Below are 17013 nucleotides of genomic sequence, written 5' to 3' on the forward strand. Positions count from 1 at the left end.
CACACACACGTATACGTACACACATCCGCTAAAAGGCCAGCCCAGGTAAGCGGCGGAAGGGATGTGGGAGTAAAACGCACGCGCATACAAGGAAACTGTACCCACCTACAAAAACAAAGCCCACACGCCAAACCAACACATGCAGATGGACGCGCGCGCATTCTTCTTTGGTTTGGGCATCATCGAAAGGGCAAAGAGAAGAATAATTCTACCCAGCTCCAACTCCACCCTCCCACCGCCACCCAGAAGGGATGCATTTTTCAAAACAGCCGCCACAGAGAAACCGCGTACGGTCGCGTGATGATTAAAGAGGATTGTAATGTCCCGGGGGGTTTTTTTTTTGTTCTGCATTCCACTGTTGCACTGATAAGGCCCAGGGTCACGGGAAATTTCAAATTTCCATTTTTTGTCCCTTGTTGGCCTGATACAGATCATGCCATTGGCAGGAAATTGTTGATAGAAGGAATGGCGAAATGAGTATTGGCTGGAAAAAATAATCTTGAGTTTATATTGGCTATCGATTAGCCTACTACGAATGATAAGCGATTTTATTTTTTATTTTATTGATTTCAAATATCTGCGTTTCAGGGATTCCGAGAAGAACTAGACATGAGGCGAGGCATTTCTGGACGTCGGTCAAAATGAAGGGGACAAACGCTAGAATGAAGTCAAGTAGAACTTTACAGTCATGAGGACAAAGACATTCTCATTAAGACGTGGAGAGGAGGTCTAAGACCCAGGTGACACGAATGCGTATGTAGGGAGATACAGAAAAGAAGGAAAGCAGCATTAATGTTGCTGGGCAAATGTCCCAAGCGGTGAAAGGAAGCTTGGGAGTGAGAATGGATGATTTGTGGGGATTCGAGGCTTAACAAGCGACAGCGGTGGTGAGGAAATTGATGCATTGTGGTAACCCGAAAGGAACCGAAGAGTGACTATTGTAGTAATGGCCGTCATTCTATCAGTCGTCCAAACGACACAAGCGCAACTCAACAAAAGTACAAAGCCTTGCAGGCCCTTTTAGAGACATTAAGACACTATTAGACATCAAGGATTTTACGGACATTTTACGAAAAAACGAGTAATGAGACCCAACACGCGATTAGCTTTGCTGAGAGTATAAAATCACGTGTGTTTCGTATCAAGCCACTCACGCAAGATCCTTGATGGGAGGAAGCACGATTATTGGCGAGAAATTGGTTGTTAGTTTAGAGGGCGAAAATACTCCATCTGGGTGCCACGTATTGGCGTCTGTCTTCGTTCTTTGTTGAAGTTAACTCCGGAGTAACGTGCAACTGATTCCGCAGTGCATTCCGAAGTTGAATTCGGAGTTAATATGGGAGATTACTCCAAATTACTTCGGAGTAATAACTCCGGATTAATTCTAATTAACTAGTAAATTCCGGATTTTTTTTTCCTGAGTATACTCCGGTTTTAATGCGTCGGAGGTGGAGTTGATTCACTAAGCCATTATTTTTTCAATGAAGACGTTTAATTCAAATATAGGAAATCGATTGATAGCTGGCGTTTTATTTTTGATGAACGGTGTGTGATTCATATTACAAAAAAGGGTTCTTTTTTTTGTTGGTTTGTTTCCCACATCTGAACATCAACGTGGAGTTGGTGTGTGATTTTTTTTAAATATTTTGGCTGCTTCTATAGTTCGCGCGCCTATTCGCTTGAGATAATCTTGATAAAAAGTTGTTACACTACTAATACATCAGCGCTTACGGCTGGGAAGGCATCAATTCTTCTGCTTCGTCTTCTCCTGCTGCTCCTTAAACATGGACATGGAATTGGTCACTGGGAACGAGAAAACCACAAACACATATACACACAAAAGAGTGTTTGTTGTTGATGGACGCATATGTTGCAGTGTTAGCCCGCACCTTAGTCATAGTACTGCGAGTCTTTCGTACCGCAGCACTTGGCAAATTTGGCGCTCAGATCCTCCAGGCACAGGCGCGTATCCTCCTTAATCTCCTGCATCTTGATCCGCACCTCCTCCCGCATCAGTATGTAGCACATCGCGACCAGCCCCATCCCGAGCAGCATGTACACGAAGTTAATGACCAGCTTGGTCGGTTTGCCGCTCTGCGAGTCCAGTATGTTCGCGCCCGGCACTAGATCGCCGATCCCGATCTTGCACAGGCTGGTCACACAGAAGTAGGCCGAATCGAGATAGGTCCACTTTTCCCACTCGGCAAACATGATCGTCCCGGTGGCGATGTATATGGTGATCACCCACAGGCAGGCTGTAGTCGGCACGATAATACGCTTGCGGGGCGCTAGTCCACCCGGGCCTTCCTCCAGCGCGAGCCCACCGTCCTCGTCGCTCCGATGGCTACACTCGTGGAACCAGGTGTACAGCCACTTGAACGTGGACGCGAGCACCTTGCCCATGTTCATAAAGTACAGTATGTACAGCGGTATGCCAAACGTGGCGTAAATGACTGTCGCACCCTTGCCCCAAGCGGTCCGCGGTACCATATTGCCGTACCCGATCATCGTAAACACTGCCAGACAGAACATGAGCGCGGCAGGGAAGTTCCACACCTCCTCCGGCGATCGGCCATCGTAGCCGCGCCGGATTGCTTCGGCAAAATCGTCCTGGTAGCGCTTTAGCACCAGATCCGCCTCGTAATGCCAGATCGAGCTGTTGAACAGGTTTAGCTGCTCGGTGACGTCCCACAGCTCGGCGGCACAATTTCGCCGCAGCGTAACGACATGCTCGATCAGTGGGTTCGGTTCTTGCGTTTCGATCGACATAAAGCTGGCCGCCCCGACCAGTGCGTACGCCACTATTAAACCACCCACCCCGACCTGGGTGCACATGAAGGCGACAAACTTGCGGCAGCAGTCCTTTACCTTCTCGCGAGGATCGCTGATCGTGGTGGAGGATGAACCGCGGCTTCGCACCGACGACCGTTGCCGGATCATGGTTGACTCGTTGTGTGTGTTTTCGGGATCTCTTGATTTTTTTTTCTTTCCGTTTTCCGCAATCGGCGGGGAATCCACACTACACTACGCACTGGAGAAGAGGAGAGAAAAAAATGGCTGCTTTGCACCACACAATAACACTAACGCACGTGCACACACACGCACACAAACCCACACACATGTGTGTGGCACTACCCCCCCTCCCGTTTGATGTGAAGTGGGTGGGGTGGTGTATGGTTCCTGTTTTTCGGGCAGAACTCACGCCAGTAACCCGGTAGTCTTTGTTGGATTGCTTGGTCACCGTCCGGACAGATTGGTAGATGGACGACACTTGCCCGTGACTGGATCGCATGTGACGAGATGTGTGGTGTTGTGAAAGAGGGTGAAAAATACACACACACACACAGGGTCACTTTTGGACTCGCCGACCGTGCGCCAGTCCTATCTATGTTGCGCCGAATGCTCTCCTTGTTGGTAATGCTGAGTAAATTTAGACGGGCAAAACAAGAACTAATTTTAAACATTCGGTCTTCGTTGGTTGGTCTGATGCGCGCGCCCTTTTTGCTTCCCTCTCTTTGCATATCCATCAACTGACCACTTTATTATTTTTTTTTCTTCACTCATTACATTCTGATGTAAAAGAGGTTGGGTGTGCGTGCGCGCGCGCGCTCGCCTGTTAAAGATGAACTCACTCTTTTGAATGATTTGAATCACAAAAGAAGAGTGGGTTAAAAGATTCAAATCATTCACTCACTCTTCAAAGATCCATGAAAACCTAATACATTACAATAGCTTATTTTCGAAGTTATACTCTCCCTCTCTCTCTTTCTCTCTCTCTCTCCCTTTCTCTTTCTCTCTGTGGATCTCCCACAGAGAAAACCGTCCGGTTCCCTAGGAACGCTTTGAGCTGATTTGAATTCAATAATTTCGCATGACGGGATTAAATTCACTCACTCACTTCCTACTCAGATGGTGGCATATCTCTAGCGCATGTGCAGTACGTTTCATTTTGATGCGTGCATGTGTGATACTGGTTGCTAGATCAGATCGGGATTCTCTTCGTCACAACAGCAAAACATACGAAGGGCTACTGCCGCTTCTCGATCTCCTGATGAACTTAAAATCACGTCACGTTTGTGGCATGGAATGGCGTGGATCTATGGTGGAGAAATCGGAACGGAGACGGAAATTGGATCCTCTGGATAGTCGAAAGTGGTTGATGTATCTTAGAAGAAAAAAAGAGCGAGAGAGAAAGAGAGAGAAAATATGCAAGTCAGGCGTAGTTTGATGGGAAATTAGAATAGAAGCCTATGTGCCTATGTGACAGCGCCGCCAATAATCTGCACCGATAAGTAACCGATGGAAGCGTTTAGTTAGCTTTCACTTCTTTCGGACGCTACATCAGTCGCGAAACAACCTGGTTGAAGCTGGAACGCTTCATACATTGATTCGTAAACCACAAATTCTAAACGGGTGTACATATTACAGCAACATATCTAGCAAACGAGCGCATCTAAGACTAATATAGTTTCGGTTGTTTGTTTTACTGTTTTGCAGAGTGTTTAGTTGATGAGCAAAAAAGGCGCCAATTCGAATAGCAATGAGTAACGTACGCTGTAACGATCCGCCACCAACGGTGACCACTTCGCTCGCTACCAATGACGCGGAAGCGGATACCGGGCCATCGATTGCACCGGCACAGCAGCAGCAGCAGCAGCAACAGCAACCACCGGTGCAGTCCAGCAATAAGGGTACACCCTGCCGAATCAATGGCGTCAAGGGCTACCAGAATCGTACCAATAGTATTATCTACTGTCCGCCATTGTTGCGCGGTGGCAACGCGCCGAAGGATAAGTGCAGTGCCATCGTTTATTTCGGCGGTGATGTGCAGGTAGGTTGGATTTTTGGTTGGAATTTAATCTGTGAGAAGACGCCGAGTTTTTCCCTGGCGTATGCTACCATATGCAGCTTTAAAATCAATGAAGCGATGGTAGGAGTGTAGCTGCGGCTCCCACCATCTTCTCCAATGATTTGTCGCATGATGAAGATCTGCTCATTTGTTGGTTTCATTTCGGAATCCTATTCAATGTGCCCTTTTCTCGCCCCCTGATAGGATATTCCGGAAAAGATGGAATCGAACCGGGACAACAAGAACTACATCAAATGGAATTTGGAAAACACAGCCCTACTGCTGCGGGAATCCTTTCCCCAGTCGCACATTGTGGTGGTGCGTCCGATGCGGATGGAGTACAGCACGTTCAGCTGTTTCGACAATTTCGTGCGTGGCAACAATGCTGGTATACCGGACCATACGCCCATGCACTTTTCGCTGCAGCATCTCGAGGAGTAAGGGAAAGAATTTGCAACCTCGGAGGCTTTGATGCTTTTTTTTACGAGTGTTTAATCTTTTTTTCTTCGCCAGGTTGCTGATAAATCTCACGAAAAAACTAACGAAACCCATCCTGGATCAGGACTTCCTACACAAGCTGCTGAGCGCTTCCAGCACCAAGGGTTACGGTGGTGACGTACTGCCGTGCAAACAGAACAATGTCGATATCTTGCAGGTAAGCTACAGAAGCGCTTCCCTTTCCGTGGTTGCGTTTAGCTCTTTCTAATCCGTTTCTAACATCTGTTTCGCCCAGAGCAATATCTATGACGCATCCGGCACCGAGTCGGCCGAACCGAACCTGGTCGAACTGTTATGGTGGCGCGAAAATTTGAACCTCGACAAGGCCAGCCTGAAGCTGATCGGTTTCAGCAAAGGTTGCGTGGTGCTGAACCAGTTCATCTACGAGTTCCACTACTACAAAACGCTCACACCGGACGACAGCACGATGATGCGGTTGGTGTCACGCATTAGCGATATGTACTGGTTGGATGGTGGGCATGGTGGTGGCAAAAACACCTGGATTACGTCCCGCAGCCTGCTCGAAACGCTCTGTCGGTTGTGCATCAATGTGCACGTACACGTTACACCATATCAGATCCAGGACGATCACCGTCCGTGGATACGGAAGGAGGAGAAAGCGTTTACCGATCTGCTGAAGCGGCTCGGGGCGGCTTTCGATCGCCACCTCTACCCGAGCGAAGCGAACTCCACCAACCTGTACACGCACTTTGACGTGCTGAACCGATTTCGCCAGCATCAGATCAGTCTGTTCTCGCAGCAGCTGCACCAGCCGCAGCCGGTCCCGCTCGTACAGCATCATCCCGGCGCCGGTGGTAATTATCCGCGGTCACCACCGGACGATAATGATGAGCAGGAGCTGCAACAGCAGGAGCAACAGCAGCAGCAGCAGGGTATCGATTCACCAGGCCATGATGAGTACAGTACGGTGGGTGATGAAACAATCGTAAAGGATGCCACCGCACTCGATGGAGACGGTAGCGAGGGGGAAGAGCTCGAGGAGGAAGACGATGTACCGATGGTGGCAGTCACCGCGATGGAGACGGGCGAGGACAAGGGTGATAATAGCATGCAGCACGACAACTGACAATCGGGACACGATTGTATGAACTACATTTCGGTATTCATTTAGGACAGGAGGATTAATTTTTTGCCACAACATTTCCCCCCACCCTCCCCCTTCAACATACATACACACTCGACAGAGTAGAGGTGTTTGCCATGTTAGATTTTACCGGATGCTAAACCGGAAGTTTTTTTTTGCATATGCTAAACCTCCGACACACAAATACTTCTTCTTCTTCGCCGCCCCTAAGCGCCCCTCAGCCACACACATACACACAGGATAAATGAAGCTGTATAGTCGCTTCTTTTTATTCTTCTTGGAATGGAATTTGAACTCCGGTTCTGTCGCGTAAAGATTGGTGCCGTTGTGCCACCTCCACCACCACCCAGCCGTATAGTATTCGGTGTCATAGTATGGAGTGAGTGAATGAGTTTAATTCTGCTTGTCAAACTATTCGATTCAAATCAGCTCAAAGAGATTTTGTCACTGTTTTTGTTATTCACTCTTCAATTATTATGACTCACTCCCCTAGAAACAAAATCTCTCTTCTTGCTGTAGTGAGCAGATGCTTCTCACCTGCTTCACCTGTCTGCTACCTCGTACAGTGCTGGGTATGCAAAATCGGACATTTCGAATTCGGCCGTTCTGCACATTTTTGATGTTGTTTTACAACTCTAGGAAACCAATAAATGCATCGAAAAGAAGGGAGAACGGCCAAATTCCAAGTGTCCGATTTAGAATACCCATAACTGCAGTATTTCCAATCGTATGGGCCGGCCCCATATTTCATTCGATTCGCGTGTGTCTTCCAATGCATCGGAAGCATTTAAAAACGCCTTCCCAAATCGACAAGGAATTAGGTTCGCCCACTCCCTTAGAAGTAGCGAATAAGAGTGTCCTTTAGGACCGTGCAATATGATAAGGTGATGCGCGTAAAAAACAAAAGAGCTAGTTTGATTGTGTGTGTGGGAGTGTGGTGTGCATGTGTGTTCTTGTATGGATGGATAGGGATGCTAGATTGAAGGATAGGGATGAGCTAGCCCGGCAACTAGGGGGGGAGTATTTATGTATTTAATACAATAATATGCTAATCAATAATTTGTAACAACTAGCTGCTTCTGTTGCTTCTAGTTGTTGTTTGTGTGTGTGTGTGTGTGGTTACCGTTTGCCCTATTTGATAAAATAGGCTCGGTAATTAAAAAACAAACGACAGAAAAAAAAACATGCAAGGTACTATTATAATTTTCCCGCATAAGCAAAATAATTCCTCGCGGTGGTATGTAGCAACGATAATTTTAAAAGCGAACAATTGTGAATGTGATGTATGTAAATTTGTGTGTGTGTGTAATTGTGCGTGCGCGTCCTGTGTGGCTATACACGCTTTTGTTTTAAACCCCAGCCTATGTACGATGGGGAGCGAGGTGGGGGAGGGGGGGGGGGGTGTTTCTTTTAACACATTTAACGCTGTGAAAATGGCAGCTATCATTTCACTCTCGTCAAGAGCAAACGTGCTATTGCATCTCTATCACTAATGAAAAGATCGTAGTTTGGTGGGCAATAGACCAAAACATGAAAAATAAGGATCTCTCAGCCAACTGCGCTCAACATCACCCGAATTGATGCGGTGATGCGAGCGTTGAACACGTGTTAATCATGCAAGCATGCTTTGCTCAATTTAATTGTAAATTTGTCCGTATTGTAAGCTCTCTTTTGATTTTAAAATGAATCAATATTTTTGAGAAGAAAAAAAATCACACACATACACATACATTCACACAGGCAGATCATAATCGTTTCCCAATTTCATCATCACCCATTCTAGAACGCTCCACTTGTGGGGGAACAGGTTTTAGTTTTAAATTCCTCTTAATTATAATAATAAAATATATTTTAATTATAGCTCGTGTGTTACCATACATGTATTGTAGGTCATTTTTACAACCTTTAAGAAGCTTGCCATTCACAACAAGTGTTACTACGTATTGAGGAAGAGAGTGAGTAAGTGATTTACATCTTTCTAATGTTTGACTTTACTAAGGACTGACTATCCAACTACGTGGTTTCAGCAAGTCTAGTAGATGGTTGGCGTATTTTAGTAGGTCGTTAAGTCAAGAAAAAGGAATGATTTAAATAAATTCCTCACAAACAGTTTTTACAACTCTGTTAGGAATCGAATCGCAAACGATTTATAACGATTCCCAATAGAGTAGTTAAGGTAATCAAATCACACTCGAGTGTGCGGAAGAATGAATGAATTCCTTGAAAGGAGTTGTTATTCTCATCCCTATTAGCAGCAGCAACAATATACCAAAACGGCTCTCGTTTTATCTTGCAATTATTTCTTTATAAAAAAAATACGGCGCACGGTGTGTCTTTCCGTGGCAGCACCCGAACGCGCCACTATAAACGGGTGTTCGGTTTCAAATTTACACACCCCGTTGTCAATTTAATCAAAATAAATGAGGAGCTTTCAGTTTTAGCAAAACAACGGCGCGCTTAAAGCGAGGACATCATTGTGCTGCTGCAATAAACCTATTTTGTGCTGTACATTTATCCATCGTTTCAACCCATTCGACCCAAAACTAAACACTCTCAAGCAATCAGAATCAAGTGCAGCATTCAACTAACTCAAGTGCACACGTACGAAACGTGGCCACGTGTGTGTGTGCGTTTATATGCGCCGCAAACATATTGCAGCGGGACTAATGTTGGCTGGCGTGACGTCACAGGGTGGTTAGCAACATCATACGATGCTAAACGGTGGCCTCTGATTGGTCGAGACGGTATGATCTGATGTTTTGCACCGAGAGATCTTTAACAACGCGCGGAAAGCCTTTATTTCGTCATCAAAGCAGCCTGTTGGTGATCGGAAACTGTTTTGCTGCTACGCATTGATTGCCATTTATTTTTCTACGGAGAGAAGTTTAAGTAGTGCAACTTTGAAATAAAGTGTAGGATACGTGAGGAGTGGAAAATGGATCAAGACCGCGGATGGAACGATCCGTTCCAACCGCCGCCCGGGTTGTTTTTCTCGAACGGTGGTAACTACGAGGAGGACGACATCGGTATGGCGGACATGAACGATATCAGCGATATTGGCGACATCACCGATATATGTAAGTAGTTTTTGGTGTTTTTTTTTGTATCGCAGTTTTATTACACCTAAATGTCATTTTCACTAGAGTTAGGTTCACAGATCAGTAACTGTACAGTTCGTTCAGTTCAATAAAATGATCGTCTAGCGTCTTTTTTTTGGTTAAAATAATGAGAGCTCACTCATCATTGCATCATCATCCACAGATCAAATGAACGAGGAAAAGCTGCTCAACATAATGGGTGAAGATTTTCTCACCAACTTTGGCTGGGAGGAAACGCTCGGTACGGATCCAGCCGCTGCGGCCAATTCGGTCTCGTCGCCGAAAGAAAAGAGCGTCACGATCAAGGAGGAATGTCTCGCATTGGAAGCATCACCCGGTCCATCCGGTGCGGCGACAAAAGAGCCGATACTGCTGGCACCAAAACCAGCCACCCCGAGCAGCGTTCCGTTGGTATCGCCCAAGGAGGAGGAACAAAAGACGATGGTGATGTGTGCCCCGGCGATGCTTCAATCGATGCATCCCGCCGGACCAGCAGTCCCGGCCACCTTGCCCCAACCACATCAAGTTCCCCAAATACATCTGCAAACGACAAACCATCTCGTAACGGGAGGTCGTTCGGTAATACTGGCCCCAAACCGAAACACCATTACCTCGTCGGCAGCACCATCCACCGCTACACCCACCACCCAAACCACCTTCCTGCTGCAGAACGCTCGCTCGCCGGCCGTACAACAAACGTACACGAAAAAGATTGCACCGGCACCGGGAGTGGGTGTGTCCGTAGCAGGGACCACCGTTACCCAACCACAACCGGCCACGGCCAACCTAATGTCTGGCCTCACGAACGTACGTGTCCAGAACCTTATGCCGCAACTGATCACGCTACAAACGGTGGACAAACAGTCCGTCTTTCTACCGGCCAACACACCACTGATCTACACGAACGGGAATGTTCACTCAATTGCAGCGACCGCACCGGCCACCAGCATGGTAACGGTAAAACCCAACCCAAACCTGCACACACTGGTAAACACACCGAACGGGCCGATCCTGGCAGCGGGCATTCCCGTCGTGCTGGACGCACCGGCACCCCCGCCGCCCCACCAGCAACAGCAACAGATCGCACCGGACGTACAGCCGAAGGTGCAGCTTAGCCGGCTGCCACCGTCCGGCGGTGTGCCGAAGGTGAAGGAAGTGAAACGGTCCGCGCACAACGCTATCGAACGCCGGTACCGCACCTCCATCAATAGTTGCATCGTCGAGCTGAAAAACATCGTCGTCGGGGTGGACGCGAAGTTGAACAAATCGGCCATCCTGCGCAAAGCGATCGATCACATCCGCCATCTGCAGAAGCAGAACAATCAGCTGAAGCAGGAAAACATGGCGTACAAGATGCGGCTGGCAGATCAGAAACATTCGCTGAAGGATTTGTTGGTCGGGCAGCAGCATCTGGCGGATGAGATGATGGCCGGTCCGATTACACCGCCACGCAGCGACGAATCGAACCCATCTTCATCGCCGGCCCACTCGGACAGTTCCATGCCCGGATCGCCGTTTACCGGGTCTGGATCGCTTTCGAGTGCCGGTGGCGATGATCTGCTGGATGATGAGATGCTATCGTCCGGATTGGGCGGCATGTCATCGAACGCACGGCTGACGATCTGTATGTTTATGTTGGCCGTGTTGGTGGTGAATCCGTTCGGTAGTTTGCTGTCGCTTGCGACCAGCGAGCAGCCGGAAGAGTATGGCACCACACGCCGCATCCTAGCGTTGGAAGAATCACTCTCCTGGTCCCGGCTATCGTCGAGCTTGCTGCTTGCGTTGGTGAACTTTATGTTTCTAGCGTTCTGTCTTGTGCGGATGCTGGTGTACGGTGATCCGGTACTGTTGCCACGGTCCCGTGCCTCAACCGACTACTGGAAGCACAAGCGCCAGTCGGATGTGGAGTTTCGGCGTGGAAATGCGGACGCATCGTACCGTGAGGCGAAGCTGTGTCTGCAATCGTTTGGCCTTTCGCTCCCATCGACCCGATTCGAGCGTGTGTCCACCACCGCCTGGCAGTTTGTGCGTATGTTTTTCCATCGGCTTTACATTGGCCGTTGGTTATCGCGCCGAACTGGCGGACTGTTCAAGCCGGAAGGCGAGCGGATGCATGCGCTACACTCGGCACGGGAGCTGGCGTTGCTGTACCATCGGCTCAATCAGCTGCATCTCGTCACGAACCGGACGGATGCGAACGGGCTTATGATGAGCTTGTGTGCGGTAAATATGGCCGAAACGGCGGCCTCCGTCATTTCCGTGGACGATACGATTGAGATCTATCTGCTGGCGGCACTGCGCGTTAAGCGAAGCTATCCGCGACTCCTACAGTACTACTGCCGATACTACCTGGCGCAAGCAAAACAGCTGGCAAGTGATCACACCAGCCGACGATTCCGGTGGCTCTTCACACCGTACGGATTCCGCTTCCTGACCACCAACCGGTTCCGGTATGGCGAGCGCAACGACGCCTCTACCGCACTCTTCACAACCCTCTGCAACAGTGCCGATCCGATCGAGTACGTGATGCGTGAGTATCGGTTGAATCTACTCCAGCAAGCGCTCCAACTGTTGGTTGGATCCGGACACGAACGAACCGTCCGTGACGGCACATCAAACGGCACCCCGGGCAAAGGAAACCCCGGTACGGCCGGTAACCTACTCAGCGGTAAGGAAGCGAAGGAAGACCATCATCATCATGGTAGCAAATCGAGTGAGGTTGCGGATCTCTCCACAACCGGAAGTGGCGTCAGTGGCGATATCCTGTACTTCACCGAACTGCTGCAGGATACGTTCGGGCTGGAAAAACCGGTCCCGTTCGATGGATCGTGCAGTGTGCATGGGACGGACTGTTGCTACGACGAGCTAGCGCACTGGTGGTGCAACTTGTTGCGTGTGGCCGGATTTTGGCTGTTGGGCGAGGATGAGCTGGCGGAAGGGATGTACGTGCAGGTGGAAACGGTACCGATGGCATTGCATCAGCTGGAGGATCCACTTTCCCGTGCGTTGCTGCTAGCGTTCCATGCTAAGCGAGGTTTGATGTGAGTATTATTCATTATGGGGGGTTCGCTCCATACAATGAAACTTTAAGATCATTCAGTAGAATTGTTCAAATAGGTTAGTAGATTATTGCAAGCTTTTTTGGGAACAGTTTGGGCATCATGTAGTAAAACATTGCATTCAGTTCGAGGAAAACTTTGCAACTCAACTGTGGCAATTTGAGGCGTTTGGAGCTCCCATGGTCGGTCCGACGGTCAGTGGTCAATATATACTTGTTGACTACATTTTGCCAAAATTTGTGAGCTTTATCTCTTAACACTAGACTAACCAACCAAAGATATAAAGGCCAGTTTTCTTTAAATTAATTTAAAATTATAGGGCTTTTAGTGATAAACGCTTATAATTATTCCTTAGAGGGTTGAACGACAGTAAATCTAGGCTTAGAGCTATAAATTATTTAAACAATCAAGTGATAAGTAGATTTTTTATGATAATAAAACAAATCTTTTGCTCTAAGCTGTTTGGGTCTACGCGGGCATCTGCGACTCCCTTTAGATACATTACAAAAATTAGAATATTGCCAAAAGAAGAGGACAAAGCTACTGAAGCAAAAGGAACGCCTAGATTAATTATTTAAAGCATCTATAACACATCTTTACGTTTCAAAATATTACATTGCTTCATCAGAACCTGGCTCACATGAAACGCATACGTACGAAACTCTACTCGTACTCTTTGGCAAGTTGTTCGCCTAGCTTGAAAAGAAAACCGCTTCTAGATAGCTTTTCTTTTGTTAATTCTTTGTACAAGGCCCAACCATTGAAATTTTGTCAGGTTCCCTTCTACTAGCACTTTTCACGGAGTACTTTCTACACATTTGGTCAACTACATCCACTCCGTACTTGATCGAGTAGTATAAAGACACTGTTTCAGGCTTTGATCTTCTATGTCCTAAGTGCACCAGGCAAACTGGTTGGTGCACGGGTGTTGGGAGAGCATACACAGCGACCAAGCAAGCCGGCAAGTCGCAGCGTGTAGGCTACTTGTTTTAATCTGCAAGTATTGTGCTGGGGATCCAAATACGCAATAGCCAGCAGGTGATGCTTTGGGTGGTGGGCGGGCGATAGGTTCGCTCAGACGAACCAGTGTTACCAAAAAAAATTGCGGTAGTGTGTACAAAAATGGTGCTAGACTAGCCGATTTATGATAGCCAAAAAAAAAAAATCGTGCACTTTTATTGTTCAGAGTCAAGAAAATTTCAAAAGTCAGAAAATTTTAATACGTTATCACGAGGGCAATCGCAATAACACACCTTTTTCGAGTGTGATGGGACAAAAAAGTCCTACCGGCGGTTCTAGTGTTAATTTACAGCAGCTCAATCGGGACGATGGTTCGAAAAATTCTTCGTGACTATATAGCGCCGGGGATTGGAAGAAAATCGCTGCTGCGAGGAGAGCAGAGAGCATTGATTCTGTTATTTTATAAATGTGTAAGGTAATTAACGAACGGGAGGGTTTTTTTTGTTCCTTTTGCAGCAACAAGGCGGAATCGAGCTTTGAGATGATCTTTGCCAACTGTAATGCTAGCAGCCGCTTCCTGGAGGACAGTCTAACCGGTAACATCTGCAAAACACCGAGCCGGTTGAAGCTGGTAAGTTCTTTTTCAAAGTTTTATAGAAGCTTTTGGTCTCTAAGACCTCATTTGCTTCATTCCGGTATATAGTTGTACATGTAGGGTTACAAATTATTGCCGATATGGCTTACGCAATGTTCTTATCAGGGAAATTTAATTTAAAGCTAATTACACACAAAATCTTAGGCGACTCTTAATTGAAAACCATTCGTAAAATGTCCTTGCGGTATTGGTCCAACGCCATCACTCCGCATAAATTTTTGGGTCTGCCAAAATACATTTATGTCGCTAGAATCAGGTTATTTAATTGATTTCGTCACGTCTACGCTCCAATCCTTCCTCTTTTTGGCGAATTTGAGAATACTCCCAGAAATTCACGTCACATTCCCTCCCGCATGTCCCTTGAAGCGATTATTGCTTCGCTCCGAAAAATGGGGGCATTTTTTTGCAGAACATTAAGCCAGTTTGTAAGGGTGGGTCTCAAGGAACTGGTCCTCTGAGTACACCGATTGTTCACAAGACGCTACTCAATCTTGAGCTCTGTTTTTCGCTTGGTCCTAATGGTATTTCCTAATCTATCACAGTGCCGGCTCTTCCTGTAAGCGGACAGATCGGCGGACATCAGCTGCTTGAAGTCTGTGTTCATTTCCCTAGTCTGTTAATCGTTGCAGCATGCCTCAATTATTCCAAATAGAGCGTGAGAGCTAGCTATGTCGGGCGTAATGTATTTGGCACTACTGTACTTGTACGCTGTCACTTGCTGTGTCTGGAGCCCTTAGAATCTTGTCGCACACGTGGTCCAGTCTCCCTTTTCCTTAGTGCCATCGATGCTCCTTCCTCACTCTCATCCATTAATCTTCGTTCTCGTCCTCCCCTTGCGATTGCATCTAGCTCCTCACCCGGACCCCTTTCCCTGGATTAATTTAAAAAAAAAATTGTGATTTGCTCCAGTAATGCTTTGGTCCGGAATTTTTCGAATTTGTTTCGCATTCTCCCGCATCCTGTTGCTAAGCTACGACGACGAAGATGAAGTTCGGTGTGGGATTGGTTCGGGTGCGTCACGCGTTCTGGTGTTACCCTTACGTTCTTTTGTATATAGAGATTTTTGCTTTACCTTAGCCAACACACAGACCATCCACTATTTCGGATTGAAACTGCGATATATTCCGCATTTTAATGGTGTATTAGAGAGAGAAATTAGGTAAAAAGTTTTAGCAAAATACGGTCTTTCTGATCTGATTCTGAGATCTCAATAGTCTTTGACAATAAAATACCTCTCGGATGTCCAGGAATGGAAGCCTAATACGCTACAAGGTTTAAAGCAAACAAGTGTCAGACGCTTAACGGGCAGATTAAATCCATGAGTGGCAATTAAATTACAAACAATCGCAGTTAAAGCTAGTTTGAATGATCATTAAGCGTGTTGAGGGTCGGGCCATAAACGATAGCAATAAAAATAAAAGGGCTGCCAACTCTTCAAAGGGCAGAAAACCTACTTTATGTGAAGCAAACGATTATCTTCCGGTCCCACCTTCGGGTGCATTGTGGTTGCATTGCACTTACCGTGTTGGCAAGAGGTGCAGTACTTCTGCAATGCAACCCGAAGGTGCCAGCTTCTAAACCGAGTGGACATTACCATCGCGGAACCGTCCGGGTTTGCCGACTTGTATGTTTTGTAATATTGTGTACTACTTTTTTTTATTTTGTTTAAACGTTTATTTACTAAACAAAAACGCTTCTTCATTTTCTTCCACATACCAACTCACGAACACACCCACACACACACACATACAGTTAGCACAACTGCTCGCGTGCGACTGGTTGCTGGAAGCGCGGACAGCGCTCTGGGAGATTGAGAAGGATATGCGCTACAACCAGCATGCGCACCAGACGGTACCGGGCAAAATATTGGCCGCCTTCCAGACCGATCTCAATCTGCTCCGGCTGGTGACGAGTAAATTCCCGGTAAGTTGCAAGTTTCGCTTCCGACGCTTCGTGTTTGCAACTGCTGACACACGTTCGGTTCGGTATTTTTTTCTTTCTTTGCACAGAATGCTCAGTCGCGCGTGTTCCTGTACGAAGCCGTCTGCCGTTTGATGGCCGGTGCCGCACCCGGACCAACCCAGCAGCTGCTCGATCGTAGTCTCCGCCAACGGTACTCCCGCTCGTCACTGATCTGCGGCAAGGATCGTTCCGCCCAGCTGGAAGGTGGCCGGGAGCGTGCCGCCGCACTGTACGTCGCCTGCAAACATCTGCCGGCACCGTGTCTGTCGTCGCCGGGCGAACGCGCTGGTATGCTGGAGGAAGCGGCCAAAACGCTCGAAAAGATTGGCGATAAAAAGCGGCTACAGCAGTGCTATCAGCTGATGAAATCGCTCGGCAGCGGTAGTGTGACAAACTGAGGGGGCTGGTTTTTTTGGAGTTAAAATATTTGTTTTCCTTCCTTCGTTTTTTTTTTTGAGAATTAAGACAATTTTTTTGTTAAATAATTTATCGTGTAAAGATGAAATACCCGTGAGGGGCTAGTTAATAGTGTAAAATAGTGATGGGTTCTATGGAACTCAAACAAGGTTCCGATCTGGTGTCGGCACATGTGGAAATGGAATCGAAGGTTCGAACTGGAACCGTTAGAAGCGTTTCAACTTCCGGAGGGTTTGCGGAAGGATTGGTTGCACCTACCTGGCGAAATCCGCTGTTTTGTGAAATTTTCCAGAACGAGTTCCGCCTTTTTTTGCTATTTTTTCCCCCTTTCTAGCACCCACAACTACATACAAAAAGAGTAGGATACGTTTACATCTTAGCTATTAATGTTTGATGTGTGACCTCTCATC

The 17013-nt window shown here is 47.2% G+C and overlaps 4 protein-coding genes across 4 annotated transcripts in view; 2 read left to right on the forward strand and 2 right to left on the reverse strand.

The window, feature by feature from the left end:
- Window positions 1–17013, reverse strand: part of LOC126562065 (proton channel OtopLc-like) — a 187292-nt gene that overhangs the window by 163586 nt on the left and 6693 nt on the right. The window lies entirely within an intron of this gene.
- LOC126558886 (TWiK family of potassium channels protein 18) lies at window positions 1737–2940 on the reverse strand. The gene is made up of 2 exons (XM_050214972.1): window positions 1890–2940; window positions 1737–1803 (listed from the first exon to the last, which is right to left on the reverse strand). The coding sequence occupies exon 1, from the start codon at window positions 2938–2940 to the stop codon at window positions 1891–1893; it is 1050 nt and encodes a 349-aa protein (XP_050070929.1). The 3' UTR covers window positions 1737–1803; window position 1890.
- On the forward strand, window positions 4541–6473 carry LOC126557354 (mitochondrial protein C2orf69 homolog). The gene is made up of 4 exons (XM_050213095.1): window positions 4541–4831; window positions 5054–5286; window positions 5363–5504; window positions 5583–6473. The coding sequence occupies exons 1-4, from the start codon at window positions 4541–4543 to the stop codon at window positions 6432–6434; spliced, it is 1518 nt and encodes a 505-aa protein (XP_050069052.1). The 3' UTR covers window positions 6435–6473.
- Window positions 9388–16584, forward strand: LOC126567351 (sterol regulatory element-binding protein 1). The gene is made up of 5 exons (XM_050223580.1): window positions 9388–9529; window positions 9714–12591; window positions 14086–14200; window positions 15977–16147; window positions 16234–16584. Exons 1-5 carry the CDS (start codon window positions 9388–9390, stop codon window positions 16582–16584), a joined length of 3657 nt encoding a protein of 1218 aa, XP_050079537.1.

Source organism: Anopheles maculipalpis, chromosome X, assembly GCF_943734695.1.
Source record: "Anopheles maculipalpis chromosome X, idAnoMacuDA_375_x, whole genome shotgun sequence".
Taxonomy (NCBI): domain Eukaryota; kingdom Metazoa; phylum Arthropoda; class Insecta; order Diptera; family Culicidae; genus Anopheles; species Anopheles maculipalpis.

Coding starts and splice junctions, on each gene's coding strand:
- LOC126557354 (XM_050213095.1), top strand. CDS start 4,541: ATGAGTAACGTACGCTGTAACGATCCGCCACCAACGGTGACCACTTCG. Junction 5,287..5,362: donor TCGCTGCAGCATCTCGAGGA/GTAAGGGAAAGA, acceptor TTTCTTCGCCAG/GTTGCTGATAAATCTCACGA. Junction 5,505..5,582: donor ACAATGTCGATATCTTGCAG/GTAAGCTACAGA, acceptor TGTTTCGCCCAG/AGCAATATCTATGACGCATC.
- LOC126567351 (XM_050223580.1), top strand. CDS start 9,388: ATGGATCAAGACCGCGGATGGAACGATCCGTTCCAACCGCCGCCCGGG. Junction 9,530..9,713: donor TGGCGACATCACCGATATAT/GTAAGTAGTTTT, acceptor CATCATCCACAG/ATCAAATGAACGAGGAAAAG. Junction 14,201..15,976: donor CACCGAGCCGGTTGAAGCTG/GTAAGTTCTTTT, acceptor ACACACATACAG/TTAGCACAACTGCTCGCGTG.
- LOC126558886 (XM_050214972.1), bottom strand. CDS start 2,940: ATGATCCGGCAACGGTCGTCGGTGCGAAGCCGCGGTTCATCCTCCACC.